Here is a 19,343-nt window from a genome sequence, read left to right on the forward strand (position 1 = left end):
TAAAGATCATGGAGACGTGCCACATGTAACGGTCAGAAATGGTGAGGTCTGGTGCACATGCTATAGGTGGCGTAGAGTAGACTTGGTTAATACAGGAATTTAGCTCTACACATGCTTCACCGTATCTTTTGTCGCGTAGGGCTGAAGGGAATAACGGAATTCAACGGTCATGTGGAATGGGGAATGGGAATAGGTGGTCTAGTCGTTCTCGGGGTACAAGTAGCAGTGTGTTGTAATATCCTGTGACTGTTGATATCTGGGCATCAGATTGTGTGTTGTACCGGGCAGAAAATATTGGGGGACGGTTTTAACCTAGGAAAGGGAAAGAAGTAGGAGTGGCAGTCGGGGTGACCGTTGTAGCCTGTAGGCATTATCCTTCCCAATCCCACCATAGGCGCACACTTGCTTTTCGTATTAGTATTGTATTATTGTTGACCCGGGGCCAGCGGGTAGGGCAGGGTTTGAGTTGAATAGTTGCGTGGCATGATGATAATGATGAGGGAGCAGGTGGGTGGAGGCCAGGTCAGCCTGAAGGTTGGTCACAGGTGGGAAAGGAAAATGGGATGATGAACCGTTTGACATCACTATCGGTGCATCACTGCCTCCCTTGTATTATATGTAAACGGTGTTTCTCTGCTTGCCTGGCGGATACATTTTTATTTTTTAATTTTTGGGCGGCCCGTGTTCTTCTTGTTTGTTATCGCTTGGTTTGGCATTCATTAGGTTAGAGTCGTTTAACATTTTCCAACTACGAAAGTCGTTTGCCCTTTTCTGGTACCTTGTTGTAAACGCATCTATCTAATCTGATCGCCGCTGATTTTTCTATTTTCTGTCTATTATTTCGCAATCCAATCGCTATCCTCTTGGAGCATTCCGCGTTCAAGAAAAGGGGTGAGGCGTTGCAGAAATAAATTTGGGGGAGGACAGATAAGATAAGAGGAGAGGAGAAAGGAGGAAGGAGGAAGGAGAAAGGAGAAAAGAGATGGGAGAGAAAATGGGGGGCACAAATCAGTACTGCTACTGGGTGTTGTGGGGTTTAACAGTGTGGATGCAGGGTGTGTCCTGTGCAGGGGAAAGGGGCGTCCCAAGATTAACCCAGCCTCTGACATATAACTTGAAGAGCCTTCCCTTTGAGGAAGCGTACATGCCCCTCTTTGGAGACACTAATGTGCAGGTCTCTAGAGATGGAAACTCCGTCAAACTTGTGCTTGACAGGCGTTCAGGTTGGTATTGTTGCATCAACTGATCAGATATCTTATTTACTGTTATCAGAGCAGGTCGATTGAAGGGTTTTTTGGGGCTATATTAAATAATTCAGGTGTTTATTGGGACGAGAGTAGAAAATTTTAACAAGCTCTGTGATTGCAGGATCGGGATTAATGTCTCATGACCTCTACTACTACGGCTTCTTTAGCGCTTCAATCAAGTTACCAGAGGACTACACGGCGGGCATCGTGACAGCTTTCTATGTAATTCATACTGAGAATCTCACTGGGTTGCAGTTATACATGTTAAATGAAATTGAAATTGTTACTGATTGTGGTGATGTGTTTTTTTTTTTCAATCTCCAGACATCAAATGGCGACATATTTGAGCACAATCATGATGAGCTGGACTTTGAGTTCCTTGGGAACATCAGGGGCAAAGAATGGCGTGTTCAAACCAACGTGTATGGCAACGGAAGCACTGACTTCGGGCGTGAGGAGAGATATAAGCTCTGGTTCGACCCCACAGAAGACTTTCATCAGTACAGTATCCTCTGGACGGACAGACGTATTGTGTACGTACAGTAGCCTAAATTAAGCCCTCCCTTAAAAACCTTATGTGCATATTTCATACATGAATTTATTTAACAATTGCCTGTGTTTTTGCAGCTTCTTCATAGACGACATCCCCATAAGGGAGGTGAAGCGGTCGGAGGCGATGGGTGGACAGTATCCAGTGAAACCCATGTCTGTATATACCACAATTTGGGACGGTTCAGAATGGGCCACAGCAGGGGGTCGGTATAAAGTTAATTACAAGTACGCCCCTTTTACTATGGAGCTTTCCAATCTTATCTTGGAAGGGTGCGCCGTGGATCCCATCGAACAAGAGCAGGAAAAAGAGAAGAAAATCCAGTGCGTAGAGGAAAGAAAGTCCCAAACCCTGGTCCTGTCAGAGCTATCTGAAGAGCAGAGGAAGGCAATGGAATGGTTCAGAGGCCAATACATATACTATTCCTACTGTGATGACACTGCCAGATACCCATCTCAGCTGGCGGAATGTCCGATTAGAGACCCCAAAAAGCCCATTGCCACTGCAACTCTCAAGTTTGGCCGCCATCACCGCCACCACAGAAAACGCAGCACCAAATCGCGTTCATCCACCCATGGTTCTGTATAACAGACACTTCTAGGTATTGCCATTTTCTTATATAATACCGTCTGCCTAGCAGTGTGTCAGATTGTACAGTTCCCGATTCTCTTGTCCGGACTCTTCCACTACCTAGGTACCTACCTCATTCATTTCATTTCGTATATTTGTGCCTTGATTATGAGCATTCAGTACCTATTCTTTTTCATGTGATTATTGGGTGACTTATTATTATTATTATAAATATTTCTCCCTAATAACCAGAACGGTTCATTGTATTTGGCGACCTTTTTAAAAGTTAGTAAAAAAGTTTGAATATTTGCAGACACTGGTTTTAATTTTCATGCTTGTAAATGAAATAAACTTTCTTTAGAAAAAAAGTTTGAATATTTGCAAACTGGTTTTAATTTTCATGCTTGTAAATGAAATAAACTTTCTTTAGAAAAAAAGTGAATATATTTGCAGACAATGGTTTTAATTTCCATGCTTGTAAATGAAATAAACTTTCTTTCATGAATTGTTTGGTAAAGACAATTAAAGTATTAGGTTCAGGAATTAAATACAAATGTAGGTGGGTGATTCCTTATCTCTGACGTGTAATTTTGATGTTAAAATTTCAATATAGGAATGTGTGAAGATAGTGGATGGGTAGATAAGGAAGGAATGGAGGAGCATAGCTTTACATTAAAGCGAAACTATGTGTCAAACCACGTGTCATTATATAATTGTATTAATAAATTTTATCTTTAAAAATTAAATAAAAATCCACATGTGTATACAAATTGTGAGGTATGATAAATGTATAGCAAATGTCAAGATATTAAGTTCACATGTCTAGTGTTAGACAAAATTTAGTCAGTTTATATATAAGAAATGGAAGCTATGTTGGATCTGGGTCAAGGTTTCCTCAATCCACCTCCTTGTTAATTGGTTTAATAATATTTTTTTGGTTTCACTCATTGTAAAAATTCGTTGATAGTTTTTTTAGATGATGTTTAAATGGATGAATGGATACATTTAAATACTCAGTTTTGTGATTTGTACAAATGTATATAAGTCAATTTATAGTCAATTTATAATATTAGTGAAATAAGTGTGGGTATATTTTGAATTTGATTTTTTTTAATGTTCCCTTTTTAACTATATTACTTTGATGGACTAAAATGGCATTCAAATGTTTTCTTGTGGGTCACAAGGAAATGCTATGGGTATAATTATTGATTTTTGGTTTTTTTTATTAATTATATTTTAACATATTTGAAAAATAGGTTAAATCTAATATCTAAATTATAATAGGGTGACTCCTAAATCATTTGATGTCTTTATTTATGATAGATATTATGACAACTCATAATTGGGGAGTTACACTTGTCTATCAATGGGGGAGTTAGGAAGTTACAAAAAGGTTATTTTGGGAAAGCAACTTGAATAAATAAAATATTATTGTTTTGCTATCAATGGGGAGTTATAAAAAGGTTATTTTGAGAAAGTAACTTGAATAGAAAAAGTATTATTATTCTACACGATGGATGAGCAATTCAATTTTATAATAATTGTAAGTGGGTGACAAATCACTAGCTAAAATAAAACAAACTTAAGAAAAAGTTATAACAATCTTTTAGAGGATTTAATTAGAGAGAGTATGCATAAAGGAAGGAATAAATTTTGCAATAGGTTATTATAAATATTTTTAGGCATATTTGTGCATAAACTTCAAAATAAGTCACACAAGTCCTTTAGAAGAATATCTTTTGAAGATGAAATCCCTTATGTCCTTGGAGCTTCAATGACAAAAACATTATGGTTTTTTAAGGGCAATTTCACTCACTCATTTATTTTCAAATGTAATAATTAAAAGATTGCTATAATTTTTAACCTATTCCATAAATTTGTTTTATTTCTAATGAATGTAAAGTAGGTTCACAATTTGGTAAAGTTTACCATCAATCAATTATTTGCATAATTTGTTAAATCAATAAAAAGAAATGATCTATATCATTGTCAAGACACAAATATGCAAATATAAATGAACCTAAATGAAATACAAAGGAACAAAATATAATATATTCAAGCTACTATAAATTTTGATGATTAATAGAAAGAGGAGTTGAAGCAAAAAAATAGAAAAAATAAAACTAAGCCACAACAAGTTATTAAGGAACACGTCCTTGAGCGTGAAGAGAGAGTTGATCTACAAATAGATGTAAAAAGAAGGAAAAAATTCTCTCAATTGAAAAAAAGCTCCAATAATTTCTAATGAACTCTCACATCAAGGTAGTGTTTGTCCTAAAGAAGAAGTTGTGAAAGAAATATTACATGTTAAATGCAATGGTTCCATTACTTTGGTAGTTTATAATGATGTCCACAATATACTATTAAAATTTAAAATTTTGAGAAGGTTGAGGCATTATCGTATGAAATTGGTTTATTAGTGTTGCTTCAAATCTTTTGAACATTTCTAAATCAATAGTGGAAGCAAAATACCTTGATAACCCTTTTGACAAGGAGAATAGTAGTACTAAAAGTCGTTGCACTAGTTTCATACCATGTCATTACAAGATTCTCTCTATCATGAGAAGCATCTTAACGTTGATGAAAAAATGAAGATTCTAGTATGCACCAATACTAGCCCAATCCACTAATTCATGGTGGCTCCATTCTCAACTAACTTTAGCTCTTGCACATTCTATATCATAATTCTTTAACACTCATTGGTTTTCTATAAACACAATTCAACTTAGCACTTGATATCATCACTCAATCTTATCTTATTTCAATACCTAGTACTTTCTTATGGTTGTTGTGTGTATCTAAAATGACTCTCAATGGTAATTTTTATCTTTAGTTATCCAATTGCCTCTTTCCTTTCAAAATTAGTATTAACCTTTGTTTGTGATTTAATAGGCTAAAAATCAACTTTTGAAAGAAAATAATACCTTGTACCAAATGTATATTTTAATTTCCTTTATACCATCTCATTTAAGTCCAATTCCAACCATTCATTTCTTGTCTGACAATGCTTTAATTGATTTTCATTCACATAACCATTCAATAGGTTAACACATAGAGTTTACAACATTAGATGATGTTATACCTTCAATCTTGTAATTCTAAAACCATATTGTTTTCAATTTCCTACCTTTTTTCAGTTTTCCATCCTACATCAATTTTGTATCTCCAACCTAGAATGTTTTACTACTTATATTTATATTGTTATAGGAATTTTTGCACCTCCTCTCTCAACATTGATTATATGTGATAATTAGTCTCTTATATTCAACTTCTCCATTTCTACTAACTTTTCCTTGATTGATGACTCTACTTCACTAAGTTTGAACTTATTGTGAATCTTAGATTTGGTATTACATATTGGATTAGGAATGTAGCATCAAGCCTATACACTAGTTGGAAGGAAATTTTGATAATATTTTATATCAAGTCTAATATGTCCATAATACAACTATAGTATTGACGTCCCAATATGTTGCACTCATTACACATTCTGGTTAGTGAAGTTCCCAATATCTTATTAAATGTCTCACAATTTTCATTATCTTGAGGGTGATAAGGGTTCATTGTGTAGACACCTAAAATTAATTTTTAATTAATTTAAGCCTATCAACATAATTAATTAATTTAATTGTGTTATCCTTATTCCTCTCAGAATCAATTAAATCTAATTCAATTAATCATGTCACTATTGTCCAATAATTAATTTATCAAATAAATTAATTATTCCCCTATTCTTCTAAAGTCATCTCAATAATTATTTCCTCTAAACCCACTCAGTTAATTAACTCTAATTAATTAACCTAGTCATGTGATTCTTACAAAACACTTTTTCCTAATCCCACTCAACCTAATTAATCCTTCTAGAATCTCTCAAAATCATGCTTATCATTATTCTCCAATTTTTAATTCCCACTCATGTCACATCAACATTGAGTCTTTCAAAAAAATTCAAATTTCTTTGAATCCCTCAATGCATCCTTATTTTGGAATTTTTAATTCCTCAAGTTTGAAATTCAAATCCCCCCCCCCCCCCCTTTTCCAAAGGAATTTTATATTCCTGTTTATTTTCCCAAGGCACCCTTGATCCATGCCTTCTATCTAAAATCAATCTCAACCCTTCATAATCAAATCAATCTTGGCCCTCCATTGGCCTCCTCCAATCTATAAATTGGAGCTTATTATCCTCACAAATCATCCACTTCTCATGCATTGTCATGCTGCCTATTTCTTCTCTCATCCTCTTCTAATCGTCCCTCAAATCTAATCCAAATCCTCCTATCCATCATTCAAATCCAATCCAAATATCAATCCACCTACCTTGTTGAGCACAAGGAGAGCAATCCACATTCATTCCATCTCTCTCCAACTCTCCATTAGTCAAACTTTGGAGCTAACAAAGTTCGTGGAGGCGAGGAGGACAAGGAAGAGCTACTTGCAATGGGAGCTTCATGAGTATATTTTATCTTGTTTTCATGATGTTCTTATTCAATCTTTCTTGATATCTCATTTAAATGGTTTTTGGGTTTATTGAATATTAATCATGCACTAACCATTTTATTGTGAGACACATTGTATTGTGAATTATCATAAAAGTACCTAGGAGCTTTTTAATTGTCTTATTAAAAAAATATTCTTATTGGTCATTATTGATGTTTACTACATAATCAAACTATATTTTTATATATGAAAAATTAGTGATAATTTTTGTAATGAAATCTTTGGTAGGATTAGTTTCTATCTTTGGTTAGATATTCAATCACTATCATAATAAATTTGGTATGGTAATTATGTGTTGGATGTTCAATGAGTCCAACCAAATTTATCACCCATTTTTAAGGGACTTGTACCTTCACATTTACAAAAATTTCATCTCTTGTAGTAGTTCTCCCTATCTTCTAACATACACCATACATATGCACATAGGTGTTTTCATCCTTAAACAAAGTGGGCCACCATAAGCCTACCAACACCACTTTCCTTATCATTCCATCGCCAAAATTAAGACATCTTAAGACTCATTCATCGTTCAAGCTCTTAAAATATCATTATTTTCATGTTCCAATACCACCTTTTCTTCTAACCTCATCTCTTCCTACAATATCTAGTTCTCGCTCAATCAATGTGTAGGGTAATGAATTTTGCATTGATCTATTATTTTCTTATTTTGAACTTTCTTTAGGAAATATCCCTATCAACAATAACTACACTACATCCCTTAATTTTTGAGGTATATTATTCTATAAATATTTACATTTGGTCATTCATCATCAATTGGAGATTAATTATCTCCATCATCAATTTTGGATAAATATTTAAGACCTTGTTTTCAATTTCTTAGTTTTAGCATGATTTTAAATGAATTTATTTAAATACTAATAATTAATGTCATATCCTCCCCTAAATAAGAGGTATATGTATTAAATACTTTTGGGGCTTGTGGTTTGTAAAGAATTTAAAAGGTAATACTAAACTTGTGCAAGTAATACAATATTCATCAATACATACATTGTTAAATTATCCAAATTTACTTCTAAAACAACATGGATGAATTCTATAAATGCATTGATTATTATTCAGCTAAATACTGCAACAAAATTATTTAGACCAAACGACATCACTTTCTACATAAGTGAGCCTTATTTAGTAGAAAAGGTAGTCTTAGGTTGGTCCTCCTTTTGTATTTGGACTTGATGGTACCCAAAGAATTATCAATGAAGGAATACTATTCCCTAGCAATGACCAATTCTAGTACCAATTATGGCCTCCACAACACGCCCCTACCTTTTCAAGATTGGGTACCTTTGCCTTTTATTCCTTTAGTCCAAGCTTTTATTCACCTTTCACACTTGTATTCTGGAAGAAGTGAGGTAGTTGTATTTTTTATAAGATTTTAAGTATATCGTCTATTAAGTGAGAAACTCTGTTGCAAGACCTTATTAAGTTGAAAACATTAATGTTCACTTGGTCATAACCCTAACTATTATTCTTGTAGATAATTGTTCAATTTCAAACAAGTGTAGGGTGTTTGAAAAATAGGATTGTGATTTGAAATATGTGGATGATCAGTTTAAGATTATTAGACATATCAAATATTGTCCTTAAAACATTTCAACAAGTGTAATAAAGTATCTTGCAATCCCAACTTTCATGAGTTAATTGAGTTCAAAGCCCTAATTCAAATGTCACTTGTTATGTCAAAGGTTTCAAATTTCAAAAACTTAATATTACAATAACCCAATTTACAAATAAATATTGAAACTAAAAGAATGAAATTTACAATACTTTAAATGTGCTAATTTAAAATGTATATATTAAGTAAAAGTATATATTCGATTGAACTACATACACAATTCTTAACCATTGATTTAAATATGATAATTCAAAACATATATTTTCATCAAAAGTATACATTTAATTGAACCATATATGTTTTTCTTTTTCTTTTTTTGATCGGTAAAGTTGTATATTTGTATTAATATTTCATAAAAAGATACATATATCAAATGTCCAAAATGGGAATCAGACCCATGTAAACTAGGCAGACATGTTAAAATATACCACCACAATGAGAATTAACCCCATAGACTAATTAGATAATTTAAAACTTTACTATCAAAATGGGAATTAATCTCATCATTGGTTCATACATTTTGTAAACTACAACTACCCCAACTACCAAAATAGAAAATAACTACTATCGCCCTAAATTAACAGCATGTAATAGTCCCATACAGAGTTCATATGTCAAAAATTCAACACAAACTATTATGAAAAAAGAGAAATTAAACTTTCAAAGTTTCTTTTTTTCTTGCCCGGGCCATTAATCTAGTAGTCTCTTGGAGTAAATTTCGTCCTCTTGGTTGCAAACTTCTTGGCTTCCCTAGCTTCTCATAGCTCCACCTCTTTCTCTCGGATGTAATCTTTCAAGTTTTCCCAACCCAATTGGGCTTCTTCAGTCCTCGCCTTTTAGTTCGCTCCCTCCCTCCACAACAAGAAAGACCTGAATTCTACAAGATTACAATCTGGCATTATTCCTTCACCAAAGGGACACCATAACCCTCGACCCACCACAACTTGAGCCATCAAAGATGTGAGAACATACATCGAATGATCTGGTACACATGCCTTGGCAATCCACACCACCTCCTCCTTTGTCCCAAATTGCAAACCCCATGCCACCAACATGGAGATGATGTCCATGTTGGTGCAATATTGAAACTCAAAAAGAAATTACTCCTCCCCCAACAAAGTTTCGATAATATGCAAGAACACATCATCATCGAACTTAAAAATCCCTCCTAGCCTCTTCTCCGAAACCTTCCTAAAAAAATCTAGTTGTTGTTTAATTGAATGGAGCAAAAAATTCGCTTCCATGGGTGCCGCCTGTGAAGTATATCTTCTGCCCTTTGTCGCTTTCCAAATAATTCTTCTCAAACTCTATGAATAAATGACAACTTTCCTTTCCTCTTCTTTAAGAAGCCACATCTAAAAGTCCCTTCACATTTTCTATTAATGCATCCTCATTTCAAGGACGTCCTCAACCCCTATAAAAACCATGAATGCCACATTCGTGCCACCACCATCACGTCCCATCAACAAGCTCCACGTAAATGGGAGGGAAGATTTTGGTGGCATACTACCACCTAGCACATTAAAAACGCATAGAAAAGCCAACCGAGCATCATCTCGATATGGAAACATACATGTCGTCACACAGTTCAAAAGATATTTAATAAATATTCTTCAAATTCAAAAGTTACCCTTCAAGTGTTCCCCGCCTTCCTCCCACCATTTCACTAATCGATTGTCTAGCTCACATCACACATTGGACCAGTCTTCAAATTTCCCTCTCTTTGAATATGCAATATTTTAAAATCTTGCAATTTTCTAATCTTTTCACCAATGATTTGAATTATTTTATTAATTCTCCAACAGTGTGAGGCCCCTTTCACAATTGCTTCCATTACAATTTTTGAATCCCCTGTTAGACACAATGTACAACTGAGAGGGGGGTCAATCAGTGGTTCTCAAACTTTTCCTTTTAACTATCCTATGTGAGTATATCGGTTAATGGATCTAACTGAAAGTAGACTTACCAGTTAGATGGGGGACTAACACAAATACACTCACACATAAAAGGGACATCACATAACACCAGCATATACGAGGAAAACCCAAGCTAGGAAAAACCTCGGTGAGAAATTTTGCTAGAGACTACTGCTCCAATCCAGCCTCACAATGAATCTCTGATTATAATGTTTAGGACACCAACCCAAGGAGCACCAACCCCTGATTTAGGGCACCAACCCAAGGAGGTACAACCCCTACACCGAGCTCCAACTCAGTGATTACAAAACAAAATCATTTATAAGTTAATAGCCTTGTTACAAATGGATTTTGTAACACTTCTGCAATTCTCTGACGGTTCTTTGCTAACCCTCACACTTCTGCAACCTTACTTTCTGTTGCACTCTTGCTTGTCCACCCTCTTCTACTTCTCTGTCGGTTCTACTTTCTACTGGTTCTCTTTTCTTTCCACCACATAACTGCTATCCACCACCGGTCTTGGTAACTTAGTCAGATGTGTACCATCTGATTCCTATCGGTCCTTAGCTTGCCTTTTCTGCAATCTTTTGCAACTCTTGTCTATCGGTTGCCTCACTGTTGCGGGTTGAACTCTTCAACTCGTTTTTCACTCACACACTCAGTCTCCTTTCTGAATCTCATTGAGTACTTGACTAATTTTATCTCTCATGCAGCAGCAACACTCTATCATTCAACAACCCCAACAATATCTTTGGCTCGCATACTTATAGCCAGATTTTCCGCCAAGACGTGAGTTTGAACATTAGCAAGGTTAGGGTTTCCTCCTACACTGAATCTACATACGATATGATCTTTGATCATCGTGACATATCAAATCCAATATGATATCATGTCCTTGATCGATGTTCAACACTCAATCAATGAGCATCGCCCATCTGTCTACCTTGTGAAACACATCTTCTCTCTTTAGCTGTTTGTAGCATTTTTTTTGGCCTTTTGTCTGATCAATCATGTGCGTGATGTGGTTTTCTTCACCCTCTTCAATCTACAAGATCAGTCTTCTCTGGATATTTGTTGTTGTTTCAGTCATCTTGAATTGCAATCCTCTTCTTTTCTTCCTCGAGCCTTGTAGTCATCATAAATGTTGGACCAGTCACCAACGACCTCACCGACACATCACACCCACCTGTGCATGCATTCCACTTCACCTCTATGTGGCCCCTTTGTCGACATTCACCTTTGCTAAGTCTTCTATGTCAGTCCAGACAAGATCACCGACCAACCACACAACCGAGTTCATCTATCGGTTCACAGACCCTGCCAGTTATACCCTAACCGATCTGCCTTCAACCTTGCACTCTTCTTCTCTTCCAGTGGAGCACCAAAATCGGTCAACACATTTGCCAACTTACCTCATGCACATCATCAACAATTGGGAGCCTTTTGCATCTGCACTTTGACAACATTACTGATGAACATACTTACCTGTAAACACCTTGATGACACCATGTCATCAACCTTCAACTACCTCCATTTGTCTACATCTGTGGTAACACCTTTCTTCACCACTGGACCAGTTCTGCTATTAACATGTTTTTGAAAGTGACAACCATATCCTTCAATATTTGTACCGACAACTCAACATGTCTACCCTATTGATCCGGTGCATATCCTTGATCTCATGCACCTAAGGAAGCTTTGTGTTTCACCAGCTCATTCGGTGTGAGCCTTCAATCACCTGCCTTTAACCTTTTGTCTTATCTTGGAGGAATATGATGCATTCCATGCATAATAAGAGATAAGCTCCACTTACCGGTGGTAGTGGATCCTTGTCATCTGTATCTTGCACTGCACTCATGTGGCTTCCTTGTTTGTGCAACATATCTTCAAACAGGCACATGTGATCTGGTGTGGGCACATTCACTGTTAGTCATCTCTTCACATGGTGACTATATCTTCATCCGGTGGGAGTCCTACTATTCTGCATCCACACAACATACCAGTAACCTATACATCCTTATCCTCAAGTGTTGATGTGATTAAGGTAACATTCCGCCTCTTCATCACAAGCAACAACTCAAGCACCTCGCTCATCTTGCTTGTACACTGGTCATATGCTTGCCAGTTGGCAACAACTCACTATCAACACAACTCTTACTAGTTGACACCTTTACTTACTAGTGATCTGCAACACAAGGTGATATCAAAGATATCACATCCTTTATGCATCCATGACAATGTTGCCCATACATTTCTTATACCAGTAGCCCTTCTATACTTGTTGATATCAATGACAACTCAATGCCAACAATCTCTCCCTTTGGCATTGATGTCAACACATGTAGTATCTAGCATACTACATAATCTCTCTCCTCCTTTGTGTGATCCAACTCTTCCCCTTTGTATAATCCATGGATTCTCACAAAAGTAGTATGCGGTATACTACATAATCTTTCTCCCCCTTTGACAACAATTGCAAAGGGCACTGTCAGGGTCTCTCACCTCCTTGTATTTATCGATCACTGCTAGATATTTTTCTCCCCTTTTGCTCTTTACCAGATGCATATCCTCATTTGATACCAATTGGTACAATTTCTCAAGTTACAACTCTTGAGATGGTGGACTCAACCATCAACTAACACCAATTTAGTATGCAAAGCTGATATTAAATGTTAAAGAACTCAATTGCAGAAGGGTGTGTCAGTGAGTACTACTTACTTGTCGATCAGACTGCATCATCTCTCGTCTGATCCCAAATTTATTTAGAATCAAGTGTGATTGTACTATGAGTACAACCAACCAGATGAAAAGTAGATACCCCTAAACATGAAATTCTCTTGGGTATTCCTACAACAATTTCCATCATGTGTATTTAGTACACTCACAAGTTCAAGCTTGTCAGCTCTGCCTCATAAGCACTTGAACTCCCCTCTGCCTCATAAGCACTTGAACTCCCCCGAGTCATATATCTTAGGTCCAATACTAGGGTTCCAGTTAACTCCTTATACCGATTGAGCTATGCATATATGATCATCTGATGAACTTTCAACTCCCTTATATCCACCACATCCTATGACATGATCCTGGATGTACACAATGCCATATAATGTCATCATCATGCCACGGATTAAACCGGTTAGCCCAAAATCATGCATGCCTACATGATCAACAACATGGCCAACATATGTCTTTCAAGTCTTTTCAAATACCACCCGAGAGATAACCACCACATTCCATGCTATCGGGGCTGATACAATGATCTCTAACCCCATTGTCTTAATACCCTGCAAGTACCTGTTGCATTCATACCAGTAACATCCTGCACATACCAGTTTCTTGTATCGGTCCATCATCACTACCGGAGCGCCTTCCTGTAACTCTTGATATTTTGTGTCACTTTGCATTTGATTCCAATTGTTAATATCCATCTATTGACACATGCAGTAGTGATCCAACTCTGATCTGTAGATGTGTAGCTAAGGCCGCCACTACACATACTTATCATTTCATTTTTTTCCTTCACATCGCCAACAACTTGTTCTTCCATGTGTTCTCTTCCACTGAGGGGATGAATGATCTAATCAATATGTTACTCCCCCAAGGTCCTACATCTCCTTTTAGAATTAGGAGAAATTAGTTGTGCATTGAATGCACAGTGTCGGTCCATGGTTGCATCCTCTTGCTTCTTCCTCCATACCTTCTTGGTCTCATTCTTCTTCCCATTTTCAGTCTTGGGAGTAGGTTTTGCATTCTTTTGCAAATTGGTCCTTGCTCTACCAGATTCTCCCACATGTCTGGGAGCAGTGTTATAGTAGCACACAACATCCATCCCAACCTCATGATTGGGGAACCTTCTCACATATCAGTTTGACCATCTTCTTCTGGTCATGTTGTTGTGACTGGCAACCGAAACCAATGAACCTCTTGATCCGGCTGGGACATTTCTCCTTTGACTCCATGCAGGTCTTTGACTTCCATATTGTCATAACCCTCTTTTTTTAATCTTGATTGGACTTGTTGTTGTTGTTGTTGTTATTATTATTATTATTATTATTATTATTATTATTATTATTATTATTATTATTATTATTATTATTATTATTATTATTATTATTATTATTATTATTAATCTTATGAGTAATGTTAGTTAGAGATGAAAAATTGAATAAGTATGGAATTATTTTAAATAGAAGAATTAATAAGTGGTGACTCGCATGTGAGGTCATAAATTATTTGGAAAATTATTTATTCTCTCAATATTCTAAATTGAGCACATGGTGTAGGAGAAATAAGAACATTCTAGAAGGGATTTTTGGTCAAATGTAACCGCCACTATGACAAGTTGTAAGGAATATGTCTTGCATGAAATAGTTTCAAATTCAAAATTTAATATGCATGTAACCCCCATTTTTACATAGAAAAAAAGAATATGTGAATCAATTAATTCCTTTAGTAGTGGGAAAATGACTCCCTTTCTATATAATGGATTTCAATTTTCAAAATAGTAGTTCATGGTTTTTGGATGAAAAGTATTATGAAATTCTTCATGTTAGTAGTAGGATTTTGTGAACACTTTGTAAGGTTGAAGATAGGATTTTTAAAGTCTCTCGAAGGAGATTCTATCAAGCCACAAGGAAGTGTTGAAAAGGATTAGTTGAGAGATTGAAGTCGATTCCTACAACAAGTTCATCCAATCCAGGTTCCCCCTTTTCCATTCACTTGTTGCATGTATGAATCTTGTAATCTTCAAAAGAAATCTCTTTTTAATCTCTTTTAGTTATTTATTTATTTATTATTTAAAATCTTCCTTTTTAAAATAAATTATCTCTCAATTATTTCGATAGAATAATAAGAGAAATCCTTTTCCCTATCCTTTTTAGTTTCCATGTAGGAAAATATTTGATATTAGTTTTTTTTTTCTAAATATGCGAATCTCATTTAAATCTTTTTCAAAGAGAAAATAAATGATCTAATTTTGAGGAATAAAACAATATAAGTAAATACATTTGTTTTATTAAGAAGAAATCAAGATAGAAAGATGAAAAATCATGTGCTTTTTCCTCTCTATGAAAGTTTACCTCTTTATTTCAAATGCATCATGTAAACTATTTGTTTGAGAAATATTTTCTCATTATGAAAACTTTATCTGGTTATCTCAAATGGATTTTTCTGAGAAATATTTAGTCTCAGGATAAATTATCTCTTGTGCATTTCATTGGTCAGAGTAATTTGTTTTTTTCATGTGTTTATTCATCTCCTCTCGAAATAATTTACCTTAGTCTCTTTTGCTCTTATGAATTTATTTATATCTAGGGGGATAAATTATTTCTCTGTGCTTTTCATTTTTCTGAATAATTTTTATTCATGGGTTTATTCTCCTCCCAGAATAATTTACTCCATATGTTTTCTTGACTCTCAGCATATTATTCTCCTCTATTAAATTACCTCTCAGATTTATTTAACCTCTGCATTTAAACAAAATGAATTAAATAGTAGAGTATTTATACATAAATTATTCCCAGAGTGAAATCTGTAAAATCTATCTCTCTTTTTTATTTCTCAAAGTGAAATTAGTAAAAAGCTCTCTCTGTGAAAATTTTCATTTCTCAAAGTAAAATCTGTGAGTTCTACCTCTCTATGAAATATTTACCTTTCAAAATTATGATATGTGAAATTCAGCCCTTTGTGTACAAATATCTTTGTCTATTTATCTCTGGAATACTCATCTACCCTTGTCTATTATCTCTGAATTACCCATCCCTGTGTACAATATCTCTATAAACAAGAAATTTTATCTCTGTTTTTATTAAACAGGAAAAAATAATAATAATAAACCACAAAATCATTATATATATATATATATATATATATACCCTTTTTTTTATGATTGTTGAATATAATAATATATCTTTATTTTTCCATGGGTTAAAAGAAAACGCTTTTTGTTGTAGAATTCTTTTAGTATCCTCTCATATTACATTAAGAGACAGTTTTATTTTTGAGTGTTATGAAATAATTAAATTTATTTATTTGAGTTATTTAATAAAAAAAAGTATTTTATTAGTTGAATATAACTAAAATTTATTAGTAATAATTAAAATTGTTTTATTAAAGGTAAATGAAATAATCATATCTTTTTAAGATTATTTAGTTGAAATTTATTTATATTTAAGTTGTTAGCAAAGATTTATTTGTATCATTAGGATTAATTTGCACATTTGAAAATTAAAAATTATTCATATTAGTTGAATTGATTTATAGTTAAGCATTACAAATAATTTTAATAGTTAAAAATTTGTTCAATTTATTTAGAATCTAAGGATTTATTCTTAAGTGTAAATTATAGTACTAAAGAAAAAAAATTAAAGTGGTAATAAATTTCCTAGGGAGGAGGACGACAAATGTAACTCATGATAAAAGAGTTTGATATGGAAATTTAAGTTGTAAATTTGGACTTTCCTTTTAATAAATACTTTATCTATAAAGATTTCAATATCTCCCTCAAAGATGGGAAAAGAGCCTTTGGGGGTTTTAAAGGATAAATATTGCATAAGGAAATGGTCAAATTACACTTGTGGAATTCAAATAGATAATTGAACATTAAGAGATTTATTATAATGAATTAATGCTTCTTAGGATGTAGATAAAATGGTTAAATCTCCTTATTAAATAAAATAGTTGACTTAAGGAAAACAAAAGAAAGGGAATTGACATTGCTCTCATGCATCTTGGGAAGCTTTTGCACCAATGAAATTATTCCAAGTATTGGATTCTCCCTTATTAGTTAGTCTCAAATGGAACCTAGTAGTAAATGGATTTCTCCAAAACATTCAATACATTTCAAATATTTAATTTCTTTATTCGAAACTACCCCTTTGTATATTTAAATTTGTGCAAGTATTAAGGGATAAAATAATTTACCTACTATTTAAATGTGCTTAGATTCATAGCACTCTTCATGTATTTCGATCAATATGAATTTCCTTCAATTCAAGAAGTCGAATATTTGATTCGTCTCTTTGTTATATTTCAAGGCACAGAGGATGGTCATTTATATTAATGGTTAAATGCATCTACCTTCTTGCTATAAAGAAACATAGGGCTAGTAAAGGATAAGTTTCTTTTATATTGCAAGTAATTAGTATAGATATATTTGATTAACATTTAAGTTTCGAAATGATTTTCATACAATCTAAAGGGTATAATCTATTTTGGAAGAATAGTAGTATTAATCAAGGTGTAAAGAAATTTTATTTGAAAACCAAAATAGTTTAGTAAATGGGTGTGACAAAGGTTGAAATCTTTTACGTGAGATTATTAAACCTGACTTACCTTGCAGACCTCAAATTTAGTACTTATCTCTAATTTATAAATTATCTAATGAAACTTACCTTCGAAGCCGAATAAAGTTAGGATTTGTTGTTATAAGATTATTGGGTTCTATCATTATTAAGCAAATGAGTTTTCAAGAAAACCACCCCATGATCACTTGGAGAGTAATATAATAAATTTTAATTGAAGTACATTTTAGGAGCAAGCATTAGCTCACTTCTAAAAATTTGGAATTGGAGAGGTTGTTATATGTAGGAAATATCTAAGGATAAAGTTAACATTTCTTCAAGTGGAAGAAACAGTTAGTTATCTCTTGTAATCTTGCAAGGAATTGACATTGGTTCTAAAGCAACTAGAAAAAGATTGATTCAAATTGCTTAGGTTCTTTATTTTTAGCAAGTATTAGACTCTCTTCTAATCTTATTTTCAAACAATTAGTGATTAAAAGTATTGTGGTTATTAAAGAATATTGTTAATGGTTATTTTCTTTCTCCTTCAAACAAGTGAATATCAATTTTATTTCCAAGTAATATTAGATAAATTAACTTTTTCTTTAAGCAATTTAGTACCTTTCGAGAAGTATTTCAATCTTTTTCATAAGTTATAATTTTACAAGTTTTCAAGCGAAAATTACTTGTATATTATAGTTTTATTTTCATGATTGTATTAGTATATTGCTTTACAAAAGATTTTTGAATTCAAAATTAGATTCCTAGTTAGAAAACTAAACAAGAGGAGACGAAACCAAAACCTTAGCAGCGTTCGATATCTATGGTGCCTCTGGGTCACACTTATGGGTAATGTCGTTGTGTTGAACTACTACACTTAACGCCTAATAAAGTTGCAACAACAACGTCTGTGGCATTGTCCCTATAAATCGTCGGGGAGAAATAAGGCTCATATGGAAGTTAAAAAATTCAAGGGGCGAGTAATCCCCCTTGGATCGATAATCTAAAAAGATAATTTTTAAAATGAATTTACATCCGCCCAGTTAAACCTTAGAAAACCCCATTAGGGTTTGGTGGTGTGTGATAATTTGGAATTTATCTATCTTGATGATTTTTCAAAGTATGATAACTGATTTGAGGGTGACGTATTTAATAGGAAATAGGACCTAGTTGTTTTAGGCCACAAGCATGAGGCCACCTTGAGCCTTTTTGCTATAGAGCTACCATCGTGGGTAGCAACCACAGAGAAACTGTCTGGGACATTGACCCTAGAAAGGGTTGCGTACCCACCAAACAGTTTACATTAAACCATAGTTAGAAACCAGAACTACATACTTTACACCTCGATCCCGTGCTGAAACGGGTATGTAGGCAGTCTAGGGACGAAGTTGTCCCTTGTACTCAGGCGTTCGAGGATGGGGGTTAGGATTTGGTTATGGGTGAGTAGTTGGTTCTTGAAGCTCCTTTGTCTTTTAATCAAATGGTGCAAATAATAATTGAAATGTTAAAATTAATTCAATGCATACTCAGAAGGAATCCCATATGGATTCGCTTGACTTCCCGAGGCTTTAGGCCGAATTTCGAGGTGGAACTCAAGCTTGTTTATGTAATTATTTTTATACTCCTAAGGACGACAACCTCGGTGCACTC

The 19,343-nt window shown here is 34.3% G+C and overlaps 1 protein-coding gene across 1 annotated transcript; it reads left to right on the top strand.

Moving 5' to 3' along the window:
• Positions 1-648: 648 nt before the first annotated feature.
• LOC131040181 (probable xyloglucan endotransglucosylase/hydrolase protein 28) lies at positions 649-2,681 on the top strand. The gene is made up of 4 exons (XM_057973036.2): positions 649-1,223; positions 1,369-1,469; positions 1,572-1,780; positions 1,875-2,681. The coding sequence occupies exons 1-4, from the start codon at positions 983-985 to the stop codon at positions 2,383-2,385; spliced, it is 1,062 nt and encodes a 353-aa protein (XP_057829019.2). The 5' UTR covers positions 649-982; the 3' UTR covers positions 2,386-2,681.
• Positions 2,682-19,343: the final 16,662 nt, after the last annotated feature.

The sequence above is a fragment of the Cryptomeria japonica genome, chromosome 11 (genome assembly GCF_030272615.1).
Source record: "Cryptomeria japonica chromosome 11, Sugi_1.0, whole genome shotgun sequence".
In the NCBI taxonomy this organism is placed as follows: Eukaryota; Viridiplantae; Streptophyta; class Pinopsida; order Cupressales; family Cupressaceae; genus Cryptomeria; species Cryptomeria japonica.